The sequence below is a fragment of the Glycine soja genome, chromosome 7, assembly GCF_004193775.1.
Source record: "Glycine soja cultivar W05 chromosome 7, ASM419377v2, whole genome shotgun sequence".
NCBI lineage: Eukaryota > Viridiplantae > Streptophyta > Magnoliopsida > Fabales > Fabaceae > Glycine > Glycine soja.
This window is the reverse complement of record NC_041008.1, coordinates 25,091,741-25,111,941: the sequence shown is the minus strand read 5'-3', so window position 1 is coordinate 25,111,941 and position 20,201 is coordinate 25,091,741. Positions and strand designations below refer to the sequence as shown.

Genomic DNA, 20,201 nt, shown 5'->3' with positions numbered 1-20,201 from the left:
TTTTGGTTTTTCAGCTGAGAGACTTTATCCCACAACACCCTTTTTTCTTGGAGGTTGCAAGGGGAGTAGATATTAACGACATGCACTAATTGCGACTCTTGTCCCCACTTCCCTGACAACAATATGAATCCGGCTCCAACGAATCTGCTCTCCACCTTAAAAGAACTTTGATTCCAGACGCAAAGAATGCCACCAGCTGAATTGGCTGATGGACAAGTCTCCCAACTGAAATCAGAATTCCCCCATAAGGCCTGGCACATATTCTTATTAACAATCTCCTTTTTTGTTTCTTGTAGGCATAACAAATCAATATGATGCTCTTTGACCATCCTTCTGATTGCTGGCCACTTAACCCCCTTCCCTAACCCTCTTACATTGTAAGAAATGATATTCATGGAATCCGTCTCCTGCCTCCCAACCTAGCTGCCTCTTCTCCATCTCTTTCCTCCATGTCCAACAGCTGTTGAACGAAATTTCTTTGTGAAGTACCTGTTGTCAGCCCCAATTCGGTGACCATGTTCCACATACTTTCTACGTGAGGATCATGATTTTCCGCCTGGAATTGATTTCCATGCCTTTTGTGTGATGGTGAGTGATCTATCTGCACCTGCTGATTAGCTGGTCCACTTCCATCCTTATCCTCCTGATTTGGTTCAATGTCAAAATGTGTTGGGCTTGAGTTAGCTTGAGGCATGCCGGCACCAACTTTGTGGGCTTTTCTTTTTGTCTTACTCCCTTTACGGGAATACACTAACCACGAAGTTAAAAGCACTGCTTCTTGTAACAATGGGCCTTTTTTATTAGGTGAAAATGGTTTAGGGGTGGTGTCAATAACACGGCCTAAGTCCACTAGCCCCATCACCTCCTTGTCACGTGACATGGATGGAGGTGATTTAAAACTGCCTTTGTCTTCCTCGTACACTTCTCCTTCAACGTTCTTTGTCTCCTCCTTTTTACCATTTTCGTGAAAGCTGTCTCTGATGACAATGCTGACGCGCCTCCCTATGTTCCCTTCATCCCCTATTTCGCTCATCCCTTCTCCCTGTGCCACTGGCCCGGCTACACTACAGCTCTGCATGCGCTGTGCTTTGGTCTGCACAGTGACCGAGTCCTTGACGACCCATCGGACAAGCTTTGTCCTTTGAGTCATGTCCGCTGCTTTGCCCAACCGAACCACCAGTACAGCCCGCGCCTTCCGCTCCCGACGCCGGACCTTGTGGCCAATCAGCCGACGAGTGTCGTCGCCCTCCGTCACCGCGCGTCAGCAGCTCCATGCCGCCAGAAACGTCCTCTGTACCATCAACGGTGCCTGATGTGGTTCGAGCTCCCGTTTGGGGCTTTGTTGACGCACTGCCGCCTCTCTCTGCGCGAACGTTGTCGTCGCGCTCCATCGCTCCCTCCGTATGATCATCCTCTGTACGTTCTGCCTCTAAGCCCGCGACCCCTCCTGTTGCTCCTCTGTCCTCCGCCATGTCCGATACTCGAGGATTGTGCCGCCACAACGGCAGCATTCCTTCAAACGACATTACGTCATCTCCTTCGTCGGAGTTAATCTCCTCAGATGAGCTGAAGTCACACTCTCGCCTTTGCTGCCATCTAGCTCCTGGAGGCCCACTCTCCTCTGCTATGTGCACCAGAAATGTCTCCCCCTGTTATAGACTTACTCGCCTTTCCATGGCGTTTTGATTAGGATCCGCGCCACGTCGAGCTTCCTTCGTTCCTCTACACTATCGTCAGCATCCACCACTTCACCAATACCCGAAACTATTTGTTTAATGTGATGCATATCCCATGCTACCAAAGGTATTCCCCAGCATTGAAGCCAAGTAAGTCTATAACCAGGACGTAGTTTTGGATTCCATTTATCTACGGAGTAAAACAAATCGCCCCATCCATCTTCTTCGTTCAACATTCACTCCGCTTTCTCTTCTGTGAGACCAAGGAGCAAAACCATATCATCGCCGATGTACTTTGGTGATATGTTTTGTCCACTATCCCACCATATGTCATCCTCTATGCTGTCAAAACCTGCTAAGTTTTTCAATCTGCCCACCCATGCCTCTTTGAGCCACTGCTAGCCCATCAACGGTATTGATGAGAATCCTGAAATTGGCCAAATACAGGCTAAAGGCCCAAGTGGAGAAGGGCAAAGGCCCAAGTGGAGAAGGATAAAGCCCCCGAGTGGAGAAGGATGAAGGCCCAAGTGGAGAAGGATGAAGGCCCAGAGGCAGAGACACTATCAAGACTATTAATTGTTGCTGAAGGCCCAAACTAATTTGAAGGCCCAAGTTAAATAAGTTTTTAGTTATAATTTATTTTTATTGTAATTTTGGCCCAAACTGTTTAAAAGGCCCATGTCTATTTTTATCTTTTTGTTCAGCTACACTATAAGTATGGGTTTTTGTTTTGAATAAGAAAACTTTTGGCATTTTCATAAAATTGGGTGAGAGTTTCTCTCTGGGTTCCTTGTTGAACCAATTATCAGACTTATCAAGGTAATCCTTGTGGCGTCTACCCAGACTTATCTTCCTTCACTGGAAGTGGCGTCTACCCTGACTTATCTTCCTTCACTGGAAGTGGCGTCATCCAAACATTCGTAGCCTGTATCAAACGATCCGCTCCTACTCAGGTTCGCATCATTTGGTATCAGAGCTTCGGCTCTTGATACAGGTTCTATCCTATCCTATCCTATTTTTTTTTTCTTGGTAATTTGTCCTGGTTCGTGTTTTGTCCTTGTTCTGTTATTTGTTTTTTCTTGTTTGCGTCTTGTTGCGTTCTTGTTTGTGTCTTTGTTTCGTTCTTGTTCTTGTCACGTTTGTGTTCTTGTTGTTGTTCTTGTTTCTAGTGTCTTTCAGACTTTGTGTCGTAAAAAAAAATTGTTTGGGTTCTGTTTCAAGTAAAAAAAAAGTTGCAGAAATTTTGAAGAAAAAAAAAGAGAAGAAAAGAAGAAAGAGAAAAAAGAGAAAGTGGGTGTTTGATCTTTCAACACGAAATTGAGGCAGTTAGAGGCTTTTTTTTGGCAGAAAATCGTGTACCAAATCCCCTTATCTAGATTCTCCTCTGAATTCTGAGCGTTTTGATATATAGTGGGCCTCAAACAGACAACCGTAGCAAAAGTTATGAGCATTTGAAGTTTAGTTGTCATATTTGTTATCTTATCTGTTATCCTATCTGTTATCTTATTTGTTATCATATCTGTTATCCAAATTAAATCTAATTTGTTATCCCAAATCTGATCTATTATCCAAATCAAATCAAATCAAAAAAATTTATCCAAATCAGATTTGTTATCCAAATCTAATCTGTTATCCAAATCAAATCCAATCTGTTATCCAAATCAAGTCCAAGTTGTTATCCCAAATCAAATCTGTTACTCTGATAATTCTATTGTCTTTCCTTTTATTTTATATTACCTTGTGTGTCTAATTCGGTCTATCCAGGAACTTAAGAGGGAGTGAGTGGTAAAAGGCAAGAGTGAAAACATCACACAAAAGCCTATATTGAGAGCATCAAACACGAGTGAACTACCATTAAAGAGAGAAACACGTGAGTAGAGTGTGGTGAGGTCCTGAATTTTTTTTAATTTACTGCAAAATTCTTTGTTCCTTAATCATGGCAAGAGCTGGTGACAATGGTGGTGTATATCATCAACTGGATGAATCTCAACGCTTATTTCTGGACGCGTGGACTACACAAATGCAACGTTTGTTGACCAAATCTTCCTTGTTTACTCTTAAACCTCTATCCCCTAGAGAAGGGTGTGATGACCAAATCAGAATGGGAGAAAAGAGAGAACAAGAGAAAGAAAATAGTGAGGCACCACAAAGGAATATGAAAAAGAAGAGTGATACACCCGAGGAAAAGAGTGATACACATGAGAGAAAATTTAATTATTTTGCAGAGGCGAGTGAAGTGACGAAAGTGTTACCTGCTCATGAACCACTCAATCTACAGTATTGCAAAGACAGTAAAATTTCTACTGATAATTCTAATGAGTTTACTATTTCTATTTCTCCTAGTGTTCAACCATTATTGCAGGAATTTAAAAATGTCTTTCCTAAGGAGATTCCTCATGGACTACCACCTTCAAGAGGCATAGAACATCAAGTTGATCTCCTCCCCGGAGCTTCATTGCCTAACAGGCCAACTTACAAAAGCAATCCCCAAGAGACTCAACGTAAGGATGCACATGCCAAAGTTGAGTATGTGAAAAGATTGTATGACCAAGTGAAGGTGCAAATTGCAAAGAAGAATGAAAGCTATGTCAAGCAAGCCCACAAGAAAAGGAAGGAAGTGGTACTTGAACCCGGTGATGATCCTGAACATTTGAGGACAAATGTTTTCCAAGAAGGAGGGAATGATGAGAATCCTGAAATTGGCCAAATACAGGCTAAAGGCCCAAGTGGAGAAGGGCAAAGGCCCAAGTGGAGAAGGATAAAGCCCCCGAGTGGAGAAGGATGAAGGCCCAAGTGGAGAAGGATGAAGGCCCAGAGGCAGAGACACTATCAAGACTATTAATTGTTGCTGAAGGCCCAAACTAATTTGAAGGCCCAAGTTAAATAAGTTTTTAGTTATAATTTATTTTTATTGTAATTTTGGCCCAAACTGTTTAAAAGGCCCATGTCTATTTTTATCTTTTTGTTCAGCTACACTATAAGTATGGGTTTTTGTTTTGAATAAGAAAACTTTTGGCATTTTCATAAAATTGGGTGAGAGTTTCTCTCTGGGTTCCTTGTTGAACCAATTATCAGACTTATCAAGGTAATCCTTGTGGCGTCTACCCTGACTTATCTTCCTTCACTGGAAGTGGCGTCTACCCGGACTTATCTTCCTTCACCGGAAGTGGCGTCTACCCAGACTTATCTTCCTTCACTGGAAGTGGCGTCTACCCAGACTTATCTTCCTTCACCGGAAGTGGCGTCTACCCTGACTTATCTTCCTTCATCAGAAGTGGCGTCACCCAAAACCTTCGTAGCCTGTATCAAACGATCCGCTCCTACTCAGGTTCACATCAGGTATGTCAAGGGTAACTTCGGATGTCGAATTGTAACGAGTTTAATCGACTTTGGCTAATGCTTGCCTCTGTTCTGGTCTTGGGATATTCCGATTGACCACCTCTGTGTACGACCCTCACTGGATTCCCACCTTCGTTCCTGATATCCTGCTCAGGCACAAGTCTCTTTTTCCCCTTTTGTGGTTGTCTAGCCTCTGTTCTTCCCCCTTTTGCTGTTTGTGGCTCTCCATTCTTTGCTCTCCCAAATTTGGGAACATTAACATTCGTCTTCAGTCCTCCAAACACCATACTATCCAGTTTCTTTTGAAGCTAATGCATGTCTCTCACCCCTTTGAACCTCACGAACCCATATCTCCTTCCTTGGCTGTTTCGTTTTCGGGGTATGAAAACCTCTTGCACATCTCTTGTCTATTTGAAATGGAACCATAATTCTTCTGCTGTTTCATCTTCAGCGAACCTAGTGAAATAGAAAGAAGTGACGTCCTTATGGTCTCTCCAATTCACTCGCATGTAGCTTTGATGTTGTCCTGTTGTTTTCCCTCCAATGGTCAGACGGGAACCATGGTTGTCAATAGCGGCCGCTATAGCGGCGGGGCGGAGCGGAGCGGCACCTGTTCACGACGGGCACGTGTGTAGCGGCGTGGTTTCGGGTCGCGGCTGGGGCGGCCGCTATCGCGACGGAGCGGCGCGGGTTGCAGAGCAATTTTTCGCGCTGCTACTTCGAAGCACTGGTGGTTCTGAGTGGGTTCGGTGGTTCTGTTCTGTGTTGCTTCTTCTGCTTTGTTCTTCCCATAGAGAGAGAGAGGGAGGGAGGGGGAGAGAGAGAGAGAGAGAGGGCTCTATGTTGCGACGCGATTTTAATATACCATTCGGGGATTCAGCAAAAAAAACATACATACCACTAGGGTTCGCTTATGTAGAGGCAAACAATATTAATATATGATAATAATGTTAATAATTAAATAATATAGAAATAATATTAAATAAATATAATAATATCATAATTTTATAATATTAAAAACTTGTATATATATATATATATTTGTTTTAAAGTTTAACATATCTAGTTAAATTGTAGCCAAACAATATTAATATATAATAATAATGTTAATAATTAAATAATATTAAATAAATATAATAATATCATAATTTTATAATATTAAAAACTTATATATATATATATATATATATATATATATATATGTTTTAAAGTTTAACATATCTAGTTAAATTGTAGCCAAACAATATTAATATATTATAATAATGTTAATCATTAAATAATATAGAAATAATATTAAATAAATATAATAATATCATAATTTTATAATATTAAAAACTTATATATATATATATATATATATATATATATATATATATATATATATATATATTTGTTTTAAAGTTTAACATATCTAGTTAAATGGTAGCCAAACAATATTAATATATAATAATAATGTTAATAATTAAATAATATAGAAATAATATTAAATAAATATAATAATATCATAATTTTATAATATTAAAAACTTATATATATATATATATATATATATATATATATTATTTTTTTGAACATATATATATATATTATTAATTATTTATATACTTATATTTTTTTTAAAGTTTAACATATTTCGTTAAGTAGCCAAACAATATTAATATATAATAATAATGTTAATAATTAAATAATATAGAAATAATATTAAATAAATATAATAATATCATAATTTTATAATATTAAAAACTTATATATATATATATTATTTTTTTGAACATATATATATATATATATATATATATATATATATATATATATATATATATATTATTAATTATTTATATACTTATATTTTTTTAAAAGTTTAACATATTTAGTTAAATGGTAGCCAAACAATATTAATATATAATAATAATAATAATTAAATAATATAGAAATAATATTAAATAAATATAATAATATCATTATTTTATAATATTAAAAACATATATATATATATATATATATATATATATATATTTATATTTTTGTTTTCAAACATATATATAATTAATTATTTAACATATATAAAAAAACATTTGAATAGCGATCATCCCGCTATCCCGTTATTCCACTTTTGGGGTCGGCCGCTCTGCTCCGCTATGCCAGTATTGACAACTATGATGGGAACCCTCCGCCGTTCGTAGTCTGGCGCTCTCTCTCCTCTCTCTTCTAGTCCTGACTCTCTCCCACCCACTGTTTCTCTCTCTACTCTCTCCACTCTCTCTCTCCACTCTCTCTCTCCATTACGGCTTTCATGGTTGGACAATCTACTGGCTCTGGATTGTCACATATATATCAGGTTTGGGATAAAATCCACACCTACTTTCATCATCAGACTCGAACGAAAGCATGACAACTTCAATCGGAACTTAGTCACACCTTTCTCAATAATCGTCTTATTTCAGAATTTTTAGTTAAGATCAAAATAATTATTGATGATCTCGCTTCAATATGTAAAGCTACAACCTATCACGAGCACATGGATTCAATCCTTGAAGAACTTCCTAAGGATTTTGATTCTTTCATTGTTCTCATAGAGAGTCATCTTCCACATATTACTCTCATAGACCTACTCTTCTCCTCACCAACAAATGGCTTCTTTTACAACTGGATGTTAATAATGTGATAGATGGGGAAAGGTGTATGTTAGGAGATATCCTTGGAAGAGTTAAAGAGCTATCAGTTAGTCAGGACAACTAGGATAACTAACTATTAGTTAGTTAAGAAACTATAAATAGAATTGGGAGAAATTAGTTAGAGGGCAAAGAGAAAATTGGGGAATAGTAGGAGGGTGATGAGACCTCGAACTCATCAGTGTTTGTAACCATTGTTGCTGGTAGCATTCAATTCGAATATACAGGATCTTTCCTCTTTTTCTGGTCTAGTTCTATCAACTGGTTTCAAAGCTCCGATCTTGGAGTGTAGAATCATTAATGGTGACGAAGGCGAACACAAGAATGGAGACGCACATGGAAGCCATGGAGAAAGCGATAGAAGAGAATCGCGAAGCAATGGAATCGCGGTTGAGTTTGATCAAAGGGATGATACAAAGGTTGGCGGCGGCATGGGAGAAAAAATCTCCTACTACAAACGTTCACACGTTGGTGCGAGCGGAGGAGATAAGGGCACTGTGGCGCATGACGACAATCGGTGGAGAAATTTGAAAATGCCCATATTCGACAGTGAGGATCCTATGGGTTGGTTGAAAAAGATCGAACAATATTTTCGGTTGCACATCGTAAGGGAAGAGGACAAGCTGGAGGTTGTAATGGTCACGATGGATGGGGGAGCTCTAGGTTGGTTCCAATGGTGGGAATCTTGGAATCCAAAGCTGTCACCCAAAGGTTTCAAGCTTCTATCCTGGGAAATCCTTTTCAAGCATTGCTGGCACTCAAACAAGAAGAGACAGTGCAAGGATTCATAGACCAATTTGAGAAGTGCGTTGGAATGGTGAAAGGGTTGGAGGAGCCATTTCTGGTGGAAGTGTTCCTCAAGGGGTTAAAGGAAGAGACTAGCACTAAGGTAAGGCATCATGAACCAAAGAACTTGATGGAAGCTTCCTATTTTGGCAATACCTGATTTTTCTAAGGGTTTTATCTTGGAAACTGATGCATCAGGAATTGGACTGGGAGCAATATTATTGCAGAAAGAGAAACCCTTAGCTTTTTTGGAGCAAGGCTCTCTCAAACTCGAGTCAGTGTATGAGAGGGAATTGATGGCGGTGGTGTTAGCAGTGAAAAAATGGAGGCACTATCTGTTGGGTAAGAAATTTATAATTAGAACTGATCAAAGGAGTTTGAAGTTCTTAAATGAGCAGAGGCTTATGAGTGAGGAACAGTTCAAGTGGGCTACTAAATTGATTGGTTATGATTTTGATATTCAGTATAGGCCAGGAAAGGAGAATAAAGTGGCTGATGCACTATCCAGGCAGTTTTCATTTTCAGCAATTTCAATGGTGCAAGAGGAGGAATAGGCTGATTGGGAGGAAGAAATACAAGCAAACCCTCAATTATATGAAATATATCAAGGGATTCTGACTAAAACAGCAAAGAAGCCTAGATATGTCATTCATGGAGGTAAACTATACTTCAAGGATAGATTAGTTCTGTCAAAAAGTTCCACTAGAATTCCTCTACTTTTGATAGAATTGCATGGCTCCCCTTTGGGAGGACACTCGGTTTTTTTAGAACCTTCAAGAGAGTGGCTAATGTGGTGTTTTGGCAAGGAATGAAGAAAACTATAAGGGATTATGTTGCTGCATGTGAAATCTGTCAGAGAAATAAGGCCAATACATTAGCCCATGCAGGGTTGCTCAACCACTACCCATTCCAACTAAGGTGTGGACTGATATCTCCATGGATTTCATCGGAGGGTTACCAAAAGCTCAAGGGAAGGACACTATATTAGTGGTATTGGATAAGCTGACTAAATATGCTCATTTTTTTGCGTTAAGTCACCCTTATACAGCTCAGGAAGTAGCTGAGTTATTCATTAAAGAAGTGGTGAGACTGCATGATTTTCCTGCCTCAATAGTATCTGACAGAGACATACTTTTCATGAGTCTCTTTTGGAAGGAATTGTTCAGGAGAGCAAGAACCCAATTGAAGATGAGCACAGCCTATCATCCTCAAACTGATGGGCAAACTGAAGTAGCTCACTGATGCTTAGAATCTTATTTGAGGTGTTTAACTGGAACCAAACCAAAACAGTCTCCTTTTAAAGCTTTGTATGTACAGGAACCCCCACTTTTAGTTAAAGTAGCTGAAATTCCTTCCAGATTAGAAGAGGTAAATCAGTTGAGTAAGGACAGAGATGAATTATTGCAGGAACTGAGCTACAACCTGCTCAAGGCTCAGGATCAGATGAAAAGATATGCAAATAATCATAGAAGTGAGCTAGTCCTTTAGGAAGGAGATTGGGTCTTTTTGAAACTGCAACCTTATAGAATGAAGTCTCTAGCAAAAAAGCCAAATGAGAAGTTGAGCCCACGATTTTATGGACCCTACAAGGTGATACAGCGAATTGGAGAGGTCGCTTATAAACTGGAACTCCTAGAGGATAGCAAGATACATCCGGTGTTCCATATATCTATGCTCAAGAAAGCGGTTAAAGCTCACTTGTTCCCCTCAACCATTACCAACAGCCCTGAATGAGAATTGGGAACTGCAGGTCCAACCAGAGAAAGTAATGCAGAGTAGAATTTCAGAAGATGGCAGATAGGAAGTTCTCATCAAATGGTAAGACTTACCCCACCATGAAGATAGCTGGGAACTTGCTGATGAAATACAGACTATTCTTCCTCAACTTGACCTTTGATGACAAGGTCCATCTTAAAGGGGGGGGTGTAGTGATAGATGGGGAAAGGTGTATGTTAAGAGATATCCTTGGAAGAGTTAAAGAGTTTGTTAGTTAGTTAAGAAACTATAAATAGAATTGGGAGAAATTAGTTAGAGGGCAGAGAGAAAATTGGGGAATAGTAGGAGGGTGATGAGACCTCGAACTCATCAGCGTTTGTAACCATTGTTGCTGGTAGCATTCAATTCGAATATACACGAGCTGAGTACAGGAGCCTTGCAGCTGCTACAGCTGATATTTTGTGGATTCAGATTCTTCCTAGTGAACTTGCAGTTCCTCATCTCATTCCTTTGGTGCTTTGTGATAATTCCAGTGCTGCACAGATGGCCCATAACCCAGTTCTTCATGCCTAAGACTAAACATATGGAGTTGAACCTCTTCTTTGTAAGGGAAAGGTTCTTTCCAAGAAGTTGATTGTTCAACACATTCCTTGCTGGCTATGATCAGTAGGCTGATTTGCTCACCAAACCTTTGTCCTCTAATAGATTTTCTTTTCTAAGTTCCAAACTTAATGTTGCTGAGCTCCCTTTGGTTTCACAGCCTCATTCAGTTTGGGGGGGGGGGGGGGGGGGGGGGTGTGAGTGTATACTCTGTAAGTTAACCCTAAGTTAGACAGTTGTGTACAGCTGTCAGTTAGTTAGTTAGAGTCTCTGCTCTATATATATATCAGATTGTACACAGAGACTTAGTATTAGGCCCACAAACCCATTAACTACTATCTATGGCCCAACAAAGTGGTGCAGTAATATGCATGCAGTAGTGAACAAAACATCAATACGTCATGAGACAGAATACCATATTTCTCTAAGACAGAAAGAATCAATAACTACTAATAGTCTCTTAAAGCATGACTTTATCTTTAACAGAAGGAAATTATTTTACTATAACTTATAGTCGAGAATATACCATTTTCGAACTATGTATTGAAAAATTAAAAATAATATACATAATCTTGATAGAAATACTTCTATATGGGAACAACTAAAAAGTCAAGCAGTTTAAATGGTTACTCTTTGCCCATTCTTACATCATTATCATGTTGAGTAGTTGATCAATCCTAAACAAGAAACATTTTTTATAAAACAACTTAATTTCGAATAAGATTCTGACTTACAGGAATTTGAAGCACAAACCTTGCAATAGTGTCCCTAAGAAATATTGGGTTCAAACGGCCTTTTGAAGGGTAGATAGGATATGGCCTCTCTTTAGCAAAAAAAGACAAATCTTTTCCATCTTCAAGCACATCAATATTATATTCTCGCATCTCATAGTGATCTTTAGCACGCATAGTCCTGACCTATTTTAAAAAGCAACAATCATGTGAAATCTTACAAAATTCCAAAATTAAAACAGAATATTCATGTATAACTGAAGGAAAAATGTTTTATCTTCTTGCATGTATGGAAAAAAGGAAAGTATACTCAATCATATAAATAAGTATAAATATAATGCAAATTTAAAATTTAAAATATAAGACATGTTAGAATATATTGAATATCTTAGATGGCAAGAATGATGCACATAATAGATTAAGATAATTAGTGTTACTTTAGCGATAATTGTCCTCTCTTTAACGACAATGTAAATATTATGCTGTTGATATCATTTTTGAATCTCATAAAACTCTATCTTAAAAATAATCTAGAAACAAAACAAGTATTATCAACATTTGTTGCTGTTATTTTGGATAAAAGATTCAGATTAGTTCAGATTGTAACAATTATTTTACTATTTATTTATGTTATTTATTATTAGTGACAAATCAATGCATATTATGTAAACTTTCTTTGGTAGTTAAGAGATCTCACTCACTCTCTAACATTTGAAATTTGACAATTCTTTATCTACAGTTTTTAAAATATTACCTAATGGTACCCGACTAAAAATCACTACGCTTCTAAGCAAGTTTCTTATTTGAGTCTCCCTTTGACTAAGGAACTGAAGACTCCATTAAAATTGTAATTCTGGTCAAATTACTCCTTATTACAGTGCCAAATTCAACAACCAATTTAGCTGGTTGAATTAATCAAACCATGACTCCTAGGTCTCATCAATTCATTCTATTGCCTGATGATATTTAAATGTTAGGAAATCCCACATCATCACCTGCCTCAATGACGGGTGCAGTTTAAAAACCTGTTGGGCAGCTTCACTTAATTTCAATTGATTATAAAATGAAATCTAACATGGTATCTGCTTATAGCCCATTTTTGTGTAACATTTTGTTTTAAAATGAAACCCAACACGGTACATAAATGTTAGAAAATCCCACATCATCACCTGCCTCAATTACTGGGGAGCAGTTTAAAAACCAGTTGGACAACTTCACTTAATGTTAATTGATTATAAAAGGAAATCTAACATTGTATCAAAGCCTATAGCTCATTTTCATGTATCACTTGTTCTGAAAGACATCAATGGAGGGAAGTGTTGAAAAGTGATAGAGCCAGATGAGTTGGGCTCTCTCAAAAAGCCACACATCAACTGCCTCAATTGCTGGAGTGCAGTTTAAAAAAAACTGTAGGACAACTTCACTTAAAGTCGATCAGTTTTATTATGGAATCTAATACTAAAGGTCAGTTTGGGTAAACAACTTAATTAAGAACTTATTAAGTTCTTATCATGTAAACACTTATGTATAATTTGTTTTATTAATCAAAGAGAAAATAGGGCTAAACTGTTTTCATATAAGTTGTAAATTGTTTTCACAAGGAATCTTGGAGAGCTTATTAAAATAAGCTTAAAATAACATACAATTTATTTTTGTAAGTTCTCCTAAACATTTACACAAATGCTTATGTCATAAGTCCAAAAAATTGTAAATAAGCTCTTCCAAACAGATCCTAAAAAAATTTCAATGCATCTAAGCAAATTTCTTACTTAGTGGCAGGCAACCAAACATGAGTCAAACTCGGAAAACAGAACATAGATGTTTATTTCACACAGTCCACCTATCATCACCTTCAATACTCATTTATGATATCTTGTATCAGTTTGAGGAAATAACAATCCCTCCACACATCGGAACTTGCAATACAATAAGAAAACTGGGTTGGAGAGAAGGGGGAGTATAACAAACTCACCTTACCACTAACACATACTATGTCTCCCTCTTGATACTTTTCTGCAAGGTTTTTAAGGAAAGCTTTAAAAGTAAAACGTGAGCCACGAAAAAATTTCTTCAGATGCAAATAAACTGTCTTTTGCACATCAATAGTTACATGCTCAGGAGCAGATTCACTTTCAGCAACTTGACAGCCCACAACCACCTCAAGAAATGAAAATGAAAAATTAGCTTTGACTCCCCTGCAAATGAAAATAAATATTAAATCACCACCAGTTTCTAAAGATATTAACAGAATGTGATTTTACACACGATGACATGCACATGGATGCTAGACTCGGTGATTTCATGAGCCCTAGTGAGTTACTACTTGCTACCCCAAAAGCTTAAGTTGCTAGGTGAAGCCACATGAATTGCTCTATTCCATATTTAACAAACACCCTCACATAAATGCCATTTGGGCTTGAAGCATAGATAATGCGCAAACCCATTTTTATGATATGCTGAAATTCATTTTTTTAAATTAGAATAATGAGAGCAAGAATTAAAATCTTGATCACGTAATCAAGGAGGTCAGCTCTGATACCATGTCATGAACCAACTATTTCAAAATCTAAAGCTGTTAGGTAAAGACACCCAAAAGCTATTATGTCTAACAACAGAAATAAAAATAATGGTTTAAAAGTTTGAGTATTTCAAAGTTGCAAAGTATGATTAAGAAATCAATTTAACTTATTCACTATATGAAGACACACAAGCCACTTAAACAGAACAGGAATGTAGCAAGAAGAGGTTAGTTAATGGTTCCCCAGCCTTACGCTGGTGTATATGTGATAAGTATTTTAGATAGACATAAAACTATACATTTTATTAGCATTCAAATTGCAGACAGGACTTTAATGATTCATTAATCATCTTACTTACAGTTACTGCAGAAAGTTTGGTCAGACGGTGATATGCTAACTAAGAATGTTGTTTGAGCAGGTGGAAAGTGGAAGATGGAAACCCAGAATGAAAAGTACTTTATCTAGGTCAAAAATCATTTTAAACGCACCCTCCATTTTTCACCTCTCAACCAAAACACATCATAAGCATCTTCAAAGACATTAAAAAAATTGGATAATGGAAAATGTGTGAGCATACATCAGCCACAACAAATATCTAATTCAAGTGACAAAGCAAGCACCAAGAGAACCTATGACAAGATAACAGGATACAAATATGCATAAATCAGGTCAATGAATGAAATAGAGTCACCTTGAAGACAAGACTTTTCCAACAAAAATCAAATATTGCCCATCATCAATTTTAGCATGCGCATTCTGCAGATTGGCATATGATCGTGGAAAGTGGAGCAGCAATTTCCGTAACTACACATAAAGAGTGGGATTAATGTGAATCCAAACATTTCAAAACTGAAAATCCAAAGAACTACACATTTTTAAAAATCCAGTTTCAGGAACCCACCGTGTGAAACCCATAGTTATCCAACTGCTGGTAGTGCCTCTTACTTAATCCAGGTATGCAACTTACAGATTTGTCAAGAAATAACTCACTGGGTGTAGAATTTGATTGTGACTCCATCCTCACTTTCATTTGAGAATCTTCCCTGGTGATTTGATCCAATTTTTCTTCATATATTGAAGGCGTCAAATCAGGCGGCAAAGGAGAAGGACAAGAATCTTCTTCTCCTAATGTGGAAGATGTGAGACTAGAATGACTGGCATACAGAGAAGGCCGTTCTTCAGAGAGAGTACTTTGCACCCAACTAGCCTCTAAAGAATCAGAAAAAGAATTTTCAAAATTTTCCGTTGCTAAAGAGTTCATTGTCTCAGAACATGACCTGGTCCCATCATATAAATCCACTCGAGGAGCATAACCCAAAGTAATTGACGGAAATCTCTTACATATCAAGGAGATGTCCAGATCATCTAATGCATCTTTTGGACTCATTTTAGATTTCTTTTCACCGCTTCCATTCCCAATTAGGTCAGGAAGGTTATAATCCATAAGAGCAACTACCTGAAAGTATAATGAATTTCAGTCAATGATACATTCATCCGTGCAGCCATAAGCATTTATAAACAAACTATCAACATTTCTTATCAAGTCATGCATTCAAAGCAGTAAGCTAAAAAAAATGTCAAAAACAATCATTAGATTCATAAAAGAATGAAGGAGATGAAGAAAATAAGCATATGAACTTCCAGAGACACCTCAATGTCAATCAATCAGATAACATCAAATTGAACTTGTAAACAACCAGTTACAGGAAAGCAAAAGAAAAACAAGGGTCAAATGTGTTTCAAGTCTTTCAATTTTTTGTCAAAACTGCTTTTAATCCCTATGCTATAACAAAAAAAAAAAAAAAAAGATGATGCTAGTCGTTGTATCTTTTATGATGGATGAATTTCATCACCCACCCTAGCATCCTAAGTTTCACAAAGTGGGGCAAAATTCACCAATTATAAAAAATACAATGACCAAAGTCATTGTTAAATTCAGGATTGTCTCACGTAAAGGATATCTACCTGTAGTCTATATATTAAAAAAAACATCGTTTATAAATAAAGTTTACAGACGTTCTTAAACACATATTACCCAAAATTTAAATACAATAAACTAAAAAAGATTAAAAAAATAAAAAGTATAATCACTTAAAACTTTTATCAAACACAAATGTATAGGTCTACCTTATTCCGCAACTTGGAACCGCTTCCCACACCTCGCGCAACCTTCTTCTCTGCTAACTTATGCTTGAGCCGGTAACACATTTTCGAAGGTACAAAACTACAATACCTGCAACAATAACAAGGCCACGTGTCCTCAACCTGGATCATATATAAGCCCAAAAAGGTAAAATGCTACAAATAATGCGACGCACCTCATTCTTCTATTGAGAAAGGTGCCTTGAAAGGGCACAACATTTGCGAGTTGCTTGCCACAAAGACATTGAAAAGACGCAAGAGTTGAAAGAAATGTTTTAGGAACGAGAAGTTTAACGACATGAAGTGTATATAAAAGCTTCGTGAAAGAGATGAAGAATATGAAACCTAGAAATTACCATCGCAATGTTGTCGGAGGCGTCGCGACTGGCGAGGAAGAGCAAGAGATTCAGAGACAGAAACGGAGGGGCACAGTTATCATTTCAGTTTCTTTCTATTCTTTACCAGTTGCGAACTTAGCGAATGAAAAATAATATATATATATATACATATATATATATATATATATGACATAGCACTAACGTATCACTAACTGAAAAATTTGTTAGGTATTTGATAAAAAAAAAAAGAATTTTTAAATAATAATATGAAAATGACCAAATTTTTAAGTATGAAAAATTTATTTAAGTCCATCTGAAAAATAATTTTCAGTTAATAAATGATAAGGAAAAAATTTATCAAAATAAATTATTTCATTTTAGATAAAATAATAAATGACAAATTTTATCATTTTATTTAAAATAAAAATGGTAATAGTAAATTTAACTTCTATTTAAAAGAAAATCTTATACGTCAATAATAAAAAATAGTTTCTTAAACACTTTTATTTGATCAAATATTTGTAAAATTGTCAAAAAAAATAAAAATTAATTAAAATAAGTGGATGAACATATATGTAATTTGCTTTTCTATAAACTTAAGAAACTTTATCCTTTTTTTTAAGATTATTCCTCATTCGAAATAAGAAATACATTAAATTAATAAGATATTTTTTATTGGTAGGAATAAAAAATAGTATTTGAAATTTACAATAACCCACCTATCAATTTATTATGTTTAATCAAGTGAACTAGATTAATAAGATAATATTAAAGGTGAAATTAAAGAGTTAATACATACATTTAATATTTGGACAAAGCTAAAAGAGAATGGTGAAGGAAGAGTAAGGGTAGGCATAACATGTTACATGCGTACATTGATCATGGTCCGCAAAACAGCAATTATATATGGTTTAAATAAGTTTTTCATGTTATATATTAAATAAGCTTTTCATACATAAAAAGTTTTCAGATTATTACCTAAAGATTCATTTTTTGTCAATTACCTATCTGAAAAAAATTTCAGTTTCATTTTATTATCTGTCGTTAGTTGTCTTCCGTTAGGTGATGATGTGGCAGATAGAGTGTCACGTCATCACACCAATCACTAACACGTCAGTGCCATATCATTAGCGGTGATGATGTAGCAATGAGGTGTCTGTGACAAGGCATAATGACACGGCACTCCGTCTACCACGTCATCACTTAACGAAAGGCAACTAACAATGGTAGTAAATGAATGCTAGAGTGTGAGTGTGTGTGTGTGTGTGTGTTGGATTCAACTCTTGTGCAAAATTGAACTTTGATTGTAGAACAGATAACGATGAGGTAGAGCACAATAGCATTGGAAGGTTTTGCACCTAATGTTGAATTTTGCACAAACACCACACCCATGATACTCATCTTGTAAAGTAAAGGTTTTAGTCAAATCTCAATCCAAGAAGGCGGTGAGTTATCAACAATCCTAATTAATTCACGCATGGTTGTTACAGCGGACTACCAAATGTCAATTTTTTTATTATGAAATTGAATTTTGGTTGGTGTTGCTCTTCTTTGTTCTGCTCTCTCTTGAAAATTGAAATTAAATGAAGTTTAACATGTTATGATTTGTTAGAATTATCAATGGAAGTTGTTGTAGCAATCATGCCTAGTTAAAACGAATGGTTCAAGAGGTGTCCATCTAATTTATTTACATCAGGCATGGGATTATCATTATATCTTTGATTTGAACTGAATGACTGCTTTTAGTTACAAATTTTGGGAGGTAATGCAACAAAGTTCTTAAGGAAGCTTACAGATGATGAAATAACGTTCTTATCATAATTTGCTTTGAATTTGTAAAAGTTCTTCACAAGAAATTTGCTCTTTGTGGTGAAGAATATCATTAGTGCTACAGAAACTCTTGCAAAGCTTAATGTTCTGGATAATGCTTTGCTAGACAAAGTTTTTGGAGAAAGATTGCTTTTATTTCTTGTAAGTTTGGAGAGTTGATGTGAATCCCCCTTGCCTTGCTTCATTTTGGATCAATTCTAGGATGGAATTTGCACACCAATTGAGTTAGAAACGTATTTTAATTTTTATTCGTTTCTCGGCCTATAGAACTCAAATTGGAACAATTCCAAAATGAGGTGAAAGAGGCCGTTCTGAAATGCAATTTAGGCACAAAAAACACCGAAAAAGGTGATGTAGCTCCATGTGGAGCTTGTAGGCCTTGGATCTTCTTCATCAATGGAGTCTTTTGCTTCTTGAAGATTAATGGCAGCGGAATGAAGAAGGAAGAAAGATAACTGGAGACGTCACTTCAAGGAGAAGATGAGTCAAGAAGAAGCTCACCACCATTGGAAGTCATGGATAAGAGCTTGGAGGTAGGAGAAGAAGAATAGAGGGAGAAGGAGAGATTTCTTCACTAGATGTTGGGTGCACGAGTGATTTTACAAAAGACGGTTGCACCACTCAAAACATTCATCATACCACTTATTTTAGGGATTTGATGCCTAATAATACCTATTTTGGGCACCAACAGAGCACAAGGATTTAAGCTCTTGCGAACCAAATCTTCATCCAACAACTCCTTTACTTTAGGAATAAACTCAAGCCCAAGAGGTGTGGCAATGCTAACAAGTGTCTTTTTACAAAGGAGAAAATGTGGAGGTTATCTAAGAGGGGAAATTTCTTTAATATTTGTCTTTATTTCAAAATGTCTTTCCTTCTTAGCTAACCTCTTGGAGGAGACACTTACCTCCTTATACTCCTCCTTAACCATTAAAGTTTGTCCTTCTTCTTGGGGGTAGATTTCTTCACTAGATTCTTCCCCTTTTGCTTCTTCACTTTCACTAGAGGAAGGTAAAGTAGTAGCCTCATAATCATGGTTTTCTTAGTGGGGCATTGAGAAGTAATGTGTCCTCTTCCAAGACATTTAAAGCACTTTATAGAGCTAGTCTTTTCTTGCATACTAGCCTTAGGGGGTTGTTTTTCTATTGTCTTCCCCTTATCATCTTTGGGCTTAGAAGGTGTTGCCCCTAAGATGCCTAGACCTTAGTCTTTCTTTGGATAAGAATAAGAGCCATAAGATTTTAAAGTAGACTTTCTTTTAAGTTTTTGCTCTACCCTTATTTCCCAATCTAAGTAAGTCTCTGCATTGTCCTTCCCATGGAAGTATGGGAGGTTAAAGTTAGCCACTTGAGGCTTTCTTTCATTTTCTCTCCTATGGGAGTGTGGTCTAAGATGTGACCTATGCCTTCCTTCATAATAGTCATAAAGTTCTTCACTTAGGCTCTTGCAAGAGTTATGACTACTATAGGATGCATGTTTTTCTCTTTTCATTTCTTTCATTATTTTTCTTCTTTCTTCCTCTCTTATTTTCTCTCTTTCATCTTAACTTATTTCTTCCACTCTTTTTTTTCCTTTTTCTTTTCTCTCTTGTTTTTCTTTCCACAACTTAAGGGATCTCAACTCATCTAATATCTTATACAAGGGGTCTTTAGGAGTAGAACCCTCATCATTAACACTAGATGAAAAATGAAGACTCATGTTGGTTCCTAAGTTGTGGTTCTTTCTTGTTGGGGGTTTGAAAACAAAAGGTAAAAAAAACTATGATTGAAACTAGCCAAAATAAACACTAAAAGTGGTGAAACATAAGGTAAAAACTAATTGGTAAAAGGCAAGCTATCTAGGCGGTTTGACA

The 20,201-nt window shown here is 36.6% G+C and overlaps 1 protein-coding gene across 2 annotated transcripts in view; it reads right to left on the bottom strand.

The window, feature by feature from the left end:
• The window catches only part of LOC114419210 (ATP-dependent DNA helicase homolog RECG, chloroplastic), a 50,904-nt gene extending 34,251 nt beyond the window's left edge, over nt 1-16,653 (bottom strand). For both annotated transcript variants that reach the window (XM_028384855.1, XM_028384856.1), the window contains exons 1-7: nt 16,538-16,653; nt 16,358-16,410; nt 16,167-16,272; nt 14,941-15,495; nt 14,731-14,843; nt 13,493-13,715; nt 11,543-11,706 (exon numbers count right to left, since the gene is read on the bottom strand). In XM_028384855.1, the coding sequence (XP_028240656.1) occupies nt 11,543-11,706; nt 13,493-13,715; nt 14,731-14,843; nt 14,941-15,495; nt 16,167-16,272; nt 16,358-16,410; nt 16,538-16,540 (1,217 nt within the window). In that variant the 5' untranslated portion in view covers nt 16,541-16,653. The remainder of the gene's footprint in view (nt 1-11,542; nt 11,707-13,492; nt 13,716-14,730; nt 14,844-14,940; nt 15,496-16,166; nt 16,273-16,357; nt 16,411-16,537) is intronic.
• Between the last annotated feature and the right edge of the window lie 3,548 nt (nt 16,654-20,201).